The following is an 8,448-nucleotide window of genomic DNA, read 5'->3' on the forward strand; positions in this document are numbered from 1 at the left end:
TCACAAAACAAGATTGAAGAATACTGAGCTGGCATGTGTACTTTTACATTCTTGGGTTTCAAGCTTTTGCCTATTATTTTGTGTGGTTTTCTGCAGCATATGCACACACCCTCTGTGATTATGCTAATTACCAGCTGAAAATTAGTGTTTGGGGACAACTGCCTCTTTTTAATTGAGGGCACTTTTCTCTGCGGCTGGCACTCACACCCAACATACGCTTTACTTGTTTCACGATCCTGTTGATGTTAGGGTTTAGTTTTCTGGGCAATCTACCTAGTTTGATTTTGTTTTTTACTTACTGTTTGCAGTGTTCTGATTGTTTAGCACAGCCATTTTCTAGGACCGGTAGAAACCTCTTTGCCCTCTCTTCAGCAGCATTTGCTTTATCTTTCTTGTACTGTGTTTAATAAAGAACCCTAGTCCTCCACCCCCAGGGACACCTGTGACCTCTTTTTTACACTTACAAGCAAATCAGGGAGAAAATATATATGTTTTTGGAAGTTAATTTTATTATACGAAGATGGTATACAAAATACATTCATCATGACTAGAAATATAGGACCAAACCATGTCTGTCTTATATCTGTAGCATATATTCTTGGTTTGTATAAAAGTAACTTTAAAATTCCAGTTTCCTTAAATAGTTATGCACAAAACACACACACACACACACACACACACACACACATACACATATAGTTACACCACTGTTGGCCAAAGATGCACTCCTCCTTTAATCAATTTAAATGAGGCTAGCGAGTATCTGTTTGATGTTTGCATTCTTATGGGCTAGGAAACAAGGCACGGGTCCCTAAAATTAACATCTAGGCGTCACTTCTTGGACTGACAAGACACAGACTTGCATATGGTTTCAGCCCCATTCCACCCACACTGTTCCACGTACATTATCTCAGAAACTCTGAAAGGAAGTGCTCGTTCTTTGTTAGTGCCATTTTTGTCATAAATGGCAAATGATTGGAATATTATCAGTTAATTGATGTTTCAATTTTCAGTGCTATTTTAATGAACAAGCACTTTGTAACTAGCTCATTATTACAAGCCTCCATTTTTCTTTCTACATTAAGACTCCAGATGGAACCATTCTTTGACTGATGGATGGACTCACATATGCTACAAACCTGAGTTTGAAGGAGCTGAGTAACAATTCTAATGGTTTTGCTTTTCTCTTGAAAAGGAGTATTTATTATGGTCTCTTAATGATTAAGAATTAATTATTGAAATCAGGACATATGAATAGCTAAGGTTTTATTTGTTATCACTATTTGCTGGGCTATTATCTGATTTGGAAAAAAAAAAAGTAGAGAATTGACTGAGGTCTTCTTTTTTCTGTGTTTAACCTCCTTCCAGTTACCTGATTTATAATATTGCCAGCTGTCACAGGTGGTTTGCATATGTAAAGAAGAGGAAGAACAAAGATTTGTCCTCTCTTCTGGCTCTAGCCTGCTTTTGTTTGGATTTAGATCTTGGTGGAGAGGCCTGTCCCACCTGTGGGTAGTGAGTCTTCCACAAAAGCTGCTGCCAGGAGCCAGTAGGCTCACTAGGGAATGTGCTGATGACAGTCCCATCTCTTCATACAGAGAGCCTTTAAACAAGGATGTGGCACATAAGAACAGAGGCATACATTCTTCTGTTACTTAGAGCTCAGGTTCTACAGTTAAGTTACATGGATAAAAGGAAGCATACTCTTCTCCCCAAGAAGCAGCAATCCACTGTTGCCTGTCCAGCTTCTGACTGGCCGCAGAAGGTGCAGACATCCTAAATACATAGACCCTAACTTGCATAAATAGCATCAAACAGAGCCAGCTTAGCGCTCCAAGGCCCACTTGATCTTTAGACCCTGAAGAGTAGGTGCCCTTTCCTACCCTGTCGCCCTATTCCCATCATGCTCAGACCCCAGGCAAGGTTCAAAGCAGTTGAAAATGGGCTTTTCTTCTAGTGATGGCTCATTAACCAATATCCTGAGTCCCAACTGGAGAAATATCTTGCATAAATTACATACCACCTTTTTTCTCAAGGAGCTTAAAGTGCTTAATATGCGTTAGCTAACGCTCTTCCACATCCTTCCAGATTAGTGTGAGATAGTGGAATCCCCATTACATGAAAAGGAAACGTGACTGACTTCCTGTGTTTTGGGTCCCAACTGTGTTGGTGAATTGGTTTGATTGGTATAGAGACGGGGTTTTCCCTTGACCTTATTGACCTTTTTCCTCCATCAGCCCTAGTTTTGGTATGGAGAAAACTCTCCTCAGGACTGCATTTTCATTCTTCTCAGCTTTCTTTCACAACTAACTGTGCAAAACAGGATAATACCAAGAAATTGAGTTAAGTGTCTGGACTACATATTAATACCCAAAATAGAATGTGACATTTTAAGTGTAAGGCCATCATGCCATGGAGACAACCTAACTCTGGCTAAGTTTTCAGTGCATCTTACTAGAGGAGCCAAAAGTATAGGCTCAGAGTTGAGTGCCACCCTCAGTGCTATAAATCAAAACACGCCACGAATGAGAATGGACATAGAACCACTTCCATAGGTAAAGTTCTAAAACTTGCTTTAGATTAAATTTTGCAAATATCCAAAAAAGATATTTGACCTTTTCTCAGAATCCAGAATCCAGGAAAAAGTCCCCTCATCGCTGTCCCATCTGCTCCTGGCTGGGCCCTCAAACGTAGAAGGGTCAGGGCTGGGAAGCCACTGATATGGCATTGCTGAGCCCCGTCCCCCTCCCTGCCCACATGGTGTGTCTCAAATTCTTTCTCATGCCTTCTCCCGGTTTCTCTTTTCTCCCTTGCTTTTTGCTTTTTTCCTTTTCCTCCTCACGTGTCTTAGGCCTGCTAGAGGACTCCCGAGATGTTGCTCAGGCCAGCCAGTGATCCCTGGGGCTAATGGGCTTGTTGCCCTGGGTTTTGGGCTGCGGGGCTGGCCTAGTGGGGGTACATGATGCATTGGGTGATCAGTGCAGCTCCTCTATCAAACTGGTCTTGCGTGCCCTGAGGTGGCGGGGGTTGGAGCAGGGAAGTCATTGGGTTTAGGAAGGATTTCTCTAACACTGAGTAACATGAGGATTTAGCAGTAGTGTTCACTTGTCACTATTTCTCTATCTGGAGTTACATTCTTGTTAGTCAAAAAAAAAAAAAAAAAAGCACTATTAAAAAATCACAAAAAGCAGCTGGCTCCCATGGAAAGGTAAAGGTGTAAACTTATATATGCATAATACTGGCAAAAGCTAGTTTCCTGGGGGTATAAATACACATGTGCTTCTAGAAGTAAGGCTTCGTGTCAAACTCTAGATGGGTGGGGTGGAGTACAGGACCACCGAGTTGTAGTCTGGGGGTGGGGAGCAGCACGCGATTTTCCTTTCCAGCTCAGCGTTGTCGTAGGTGAACCTGCGCTTGCCTTCGCTGATGTGCCCACAGCTGGAATGGCAGAAACTGGGCCTGCTGACATCAGATAGCCCCGACTCCTTACTTTTACTGGTTACTCTCAAGCTAAAGAAAGAAAGGAAAGAAATCAAATATTCAAAATTGGTTTTTAGAAAACAAAGACACTAAAATCTACTCTTTCTGAGTGGGTCATTTGTTCATACCTGTCCTAGAGTTCACGGTTTTTGAACCCCCTCTCAATTGCTGTCAGATTTCCTCTGTTCTAAAGCTGCACACGGCCTCCCTCCTAACAGCTTGGTGTCATTGGGCAGAAAGACAGTGGCTGGGGGAGGGTATGAAATGTATGATAAGATAACGCAAATCCATAATCCAGGTGGAAAGTAACTCCAAGACTTGGGTGCAGCCCTCTCCTATTCTTGGGTCAAACAGCTTCTGTGGTAGGCTGAGAAATGCCTCCTGCCCTCCAAACTATTCAAATTTTTCATATTTTATATCCCTTCTGGCCTCCAGAACTGCAAGAGAATAAATTTCTCTTGTAAGTTGCCAAGTTAGTGGCAATTTGTTACAACAGTCTCAAAAAACAATAAAGCTTCACACACACAAGTGAGTGCCTCTCTCCCTATCGTGCCTGTGTTCTAGAAGAGGAAACGTTTTTAGTTATAGTGCTGCTTATCACCAGCAAGGCTCAAGGGTGGAGAAACTTGCTTCTGGGTCCTCTACGTTACATCCAGACTAGGACAGACACCTGAGGAAGAAGGGCTGCTCTTGCCCTTTAATATTCGTTCAAATTTTTTATTTTCAAAGGATCTGGGATGAGGCAGGGAACCCGTGAAGCTTGTTTTAGACTGGTCTGGACTAACATGTCCATGTTCTATATTTTCAGTCTCAGAGTGGAGGATACAATTTATGGTCTTCTTTAACAAATATCTAGATAAAATTAGTCACCACCCATTTTCTGAAGTGTTCCAAAGTAGGAAACAAAAAAGCAAGTATCCTACTTTCCCCTTTGATCCATTCATTCCTCATTGGTGCCTCTGATCTGCTGTAACTCAATTCTAATACCATTGTGCTCATGTGAAAAGGAAACACACACGCAGATGTTTGCCTGGAAATGCCCCTGTCTTTCCCATTTACTTGTGGTCGATGAATTGTGCTAACTACATCACTTGGAAGCACTTGTTGCCATCCTTTGATTTAGATCAGGGTTCAAAAACTATAACCCATACTCTGCCCACCTGTCTGGTGTTTTTTTTTTAATGAGAGCTTTATAGAGATATAATTTACATACTGCATAATTCACCTATTTAAAATGTGTAAGCCAATGGTTTTTTGTATAGACACAAATTGTGCAACCATCACCATAATCAACTTTAGAGCGTTGTCATCATCCCCCAAAACGCATACTCATTAGCAGTCTTTCTTCCTCACACCCTCCAGCCCCAGCCCGAGGAAACTACTGGTCTACTTTCTGTCTCTAGATTTACCAATTCTGGGCATTTCCTATAAAAGGAATCATACAATGGGAGATATTTTATGACTGGCTTCTTTTACTTAGCATAATATTTTCAAGGTTCATCCATGTTGTAGCATGCATGCATACTTCATACTTTTTATTGACGGTTATATTGTGTGGATATACCATATTTTATTCATTGAGTCATCAACTGATGGATATTTAGGTTGTTTCTGCTTTTGGCTATTATGAATAATGCTGCTATGAACATCTGTATGCAAGTTTTGCTGCGGACATCAGTTTTCATTTCTCTTGAGTATATACCTAGGAGCTGAATTGCTGAGTCTCGGGATAACTGTTTAACATTTTGGGCAACAGCTAAACTGTTTTCCAAAGTGACTGCGCCATTTTACATTTCCACCAGCAGTGTATGAGGGTTCCAATTTCTCCGTATCCTCACCACACTGACTTCATCTAGCTATCCTCATGGGTGTGAAGTGGTATCTCATGGTAATTTCTTTGCCTTTTTCCTCCTTCTGTCACCCAGGCTAGAGTGTAGTGGTGCAATTGTGACTCACTGCAGCCTCAACCTCCCAAGCTCAAGTGATCCTCCCATCCCCGCCTCCCAAGTAGCTGGGACTACAGGCACATGCCAGCATGCCTGGCTAATTTCTGTAGTTTTAGTAGAGACAGGGTTTTGCCATGTTGCTCCTGGGCTCAAGTGATCCACCCACCTTGGCCTCCCAAAGTGTTGAGACTACTGCATGAGCCACCACGCCCCCTCATGGTAGTCTTGATTTGTATTTCCCTAATGACTGATGATGTTGAGCATCTTTTCGTGTACTCACTGGCCATGCCCACCTGTTTCTGTAAATACAGTGTGTGGGAACAGAGCCGTGCCTACTTGATGATGTATTGTCTACGGTTGCTTTTTATACTATAATGCAAGCTTGCTCAACTTGTGGCCCGCGGGCTACATGAATTCCAGGATGGCTTTGAATGCAGCCCAACACAAACTCGCAAACTTTCTTAAAACATTATGAGATTTTTTTGCAACTTTTTTAGCTTACCGGCTATCGTCAGTGTCAGTGTATTTTATGTGTGACCCAAGATAATTCTTCTTCCATTGTGGCCCAGGGAAGTCAAAAGATTGGACACCCCTGCTAATGGCAGTAGGGAGCATTTGCTATCTAACCCTTTAAAAAAATGGCTGCCCACCCTGGATTTAGGTGAAAGAGGAGCAGGATCTGCCTTCGGGTGAGACAGGGACAGGCATTTGAATGAGGAAAGGAAGGAACATCCGACAGGCGCAGCTTGTCCCAGTCCAGCACCGTTGCGAGGTAGAGACTCGCACAGAGAAGCTGCAGTGGCATTCGGTGGTGCCTAAGGCAAGGACTCCACAGTGTTGGCCACGGCGTGGAGGGAGGAGCTGGTGGACTGGTCAAGCCAGGGCTTTGTGGAGAAATTGTCAAGCGAGAAAAGGGTGCCAGGATGAAATGGGAAAGTTGTTCATCTGTAGGGACTGAGCTCTCAGGGTGCAGGTCTTAGCCCTGGAAAACAGTACTGTGACTCCTCGTGTATGAACCCTGTCGGCATAGGGAGTGACAGCGGGGGCATCCTCTCCCACCGCCGGGAGCGTGTCTCCGTCTGCACCATGCACAGGTGGGCACATCAGGCTTCTTTCACCTGAGGCACTGTGCTTCCCACGTCTGGACTGCCTGTCTTTGCAAGATTTTCTGCTTGTTTTCCCCAGAGCTTGGTGCTCATGTGTCCCATTTGATGTTCCCCTTTTTTGCCCTCTGGGGGGAAATGGTTTTCTGCAATGCCCGGACACTATAGTTCAGGAGGGCAAGTAGTCGTCAAACATCCCTCATTATACCACCTTCCCCCAGCATCTCCCCTCGTACCCCTCCATCAACTGATCACAGAAAAGATACCCAATCCTTACTCAATCTTGAGCGAGGCCTTGGGTTTGCTGTCAGTCCAGGTGAAGCGCTTCAGCATGGGAGAGGCCAACAGAGTGCTGCTGTCCCCCTGGTAGTCCTGGGGGGAGAAGGAGAAAGGTTATACTCTTGCCTGGCCCAGCGGGGGTACATGCTGAACCTGAGGGATGATCCTGGGATGCATCTGTTGATCCAGGCTCTGCCTCACCCTCCACAATCCCAGCCTATTGAGACAAAGCATTTTCTCTAAGTTGGCCACCACAAACTTGACCCGCTGCAAATCATGTCTGATCCCCAGTGCCTTTGAGGCCCTTCCTGAACATGAAGTAAATACATTTAAGCAAAAGGGAAAATGGCAAGTAACAGGTTAGCATTTTCCATAGTAAACTTTGATGCAATTTATTGCGATAAAGATACTAAAACTAATTTGGCAGATCACGATTGACTATGAGTATGCTATGGTAGCGGTGGCCATCATAGACACAAATTCTAAGAAACCGTAAAGACATCGTTTGATTTTTTTTCTTGAACTCGATGGAATTCTCAGCCCCCAGCCCTTGGTCATGGTCTCCAGCAATTAGACTTCCTTGTTGGTTTCTTTTGGCAGTGAGTTGCCTGCAGACTCTTCACTACTTTGTTAATACGGCATGTTCCAGTAAGTGGATCCCACGCTTTGTTCCTGCTGCCCTTTAAGGCTCTTACAGGGCAGTGTTCCTGTCCTTAATTATGAGTAAACACCTAAGCAAACAAAGAAGCTGTCATCATTCACCACTGATTTAGGGTGGGGAGGGTGAAGGTTGAGAATTCTTTCACGTTTTGCTCAGTATTTTTCCCTTGGCCTTGAAAAAAATGTACCAAGCAGCCAAACAAGATATCCATATACTTCACCTTTATATTCTTCAGCTTATTTTTGATGCTTAAAATATTTAAAATAATATTTCCTTTTATCTGGTGTGTCTGACAAGGTTGCGGTGTTTTTGTTTTTTTTTTAAGGGTGACCGTGCTTGCCTCAAGGCCACACTGATTGTGGTGATCACCTTCACACTGTTGTTGGCCTTCCAGGCCCTTTATGGGACATGGTCATTGCCAGCACTTCTTTTTTTCTGAGACGGAGTCTCGCTCTGTCACCCAGGCTGGAGGGCAGTGGCGCGATCTCAGCTCACTGCAACCTCTGCCTCCCGGGTTCACGCCATTCTCTTGCCTCAGCCTCCCTAGTAGCTGGGACTACAGGTGCCCGCCACCACGCCCGGCTAATTTTTTTGTGTTTTTAGTAGAGATTGGGTTTCACCGTGTTAGCCAGGATGGTCTCGATCTCCTGACCTCATGATCCGCCTGCCTCGGCCTCCCAAAGTGCTGGGATTACAGGCGTGAGCCACCGTGCCCGGCCTCACCAGCACTTCTTAAACATTAATGTGTGCAGGAATCCCCTAGGGATCTTGCCAAGGCGCAGCCTGACTCAGTGGGTGTGGGCAGGTCCTGAGAGCTGGCAGTTCTAGCCGGTTCCTAGGTTGTAGGAACCTGCCTATCTGGAGATCACAGTTTGAGTCCCAGAGCCTGCAACATCAGAACTGTAGTATTGCTCCTGTCCATCCTCCTCTCCTCCCCTTAGCCCCTCAACCCCACATCACAGGGCTTTAGAGAGAAGAG

At 44.4% G+C, this 8,448-nt stretch overlaps 1 protein-coding gene across 1 annotated transcript in view; it reads right to left on the bottom strand.

Annotated features, from left to right (window-relative positions):
* Positions 1 to 487: 487 nt before the first annotated feature.
* The window catches only part of FLT1 (fms related receptor tyrosine kinase 1), a 194,829-nt gene continuing 186,868 nt past the window's right edge, over positions 488 to 8,448 (bottom strand). Inside the window, exons 29-30 of the mRNA XM_054446522.2 lie at positions 6,807 to 6,901; positions 488 to 3,510 (exon numbers count right to left, since the gene is read on the bottom strand). Of these exons, the coding sequence (XP_054302497.1) occupies positions 3,309 to 3,510; positions 6,807 to 6,901 (297 nt within the window). The 3' untranslated portion in view covers positions 488 to 3,308. The remainder of the gene's footprint in view (positions 3,511 to 6,806; positions 6,902 to 8,448) is intronic.

Source organism: Pongo pygmaeus, chromosome 14 (genome assembly GCF_028885625.2).
Source record: "Pongo pygmaeus isolate AG05252 chromosome 14, NHGRI_mPonPyg2-v2.0_pri, whole genome shotgun sequence".
NCBI classification, from domain to species: Eukaryota; Metazoa; Chordata; class Mammalia; order Primates; family Hominidae; genus Pongo; species Pongo pygmaeus.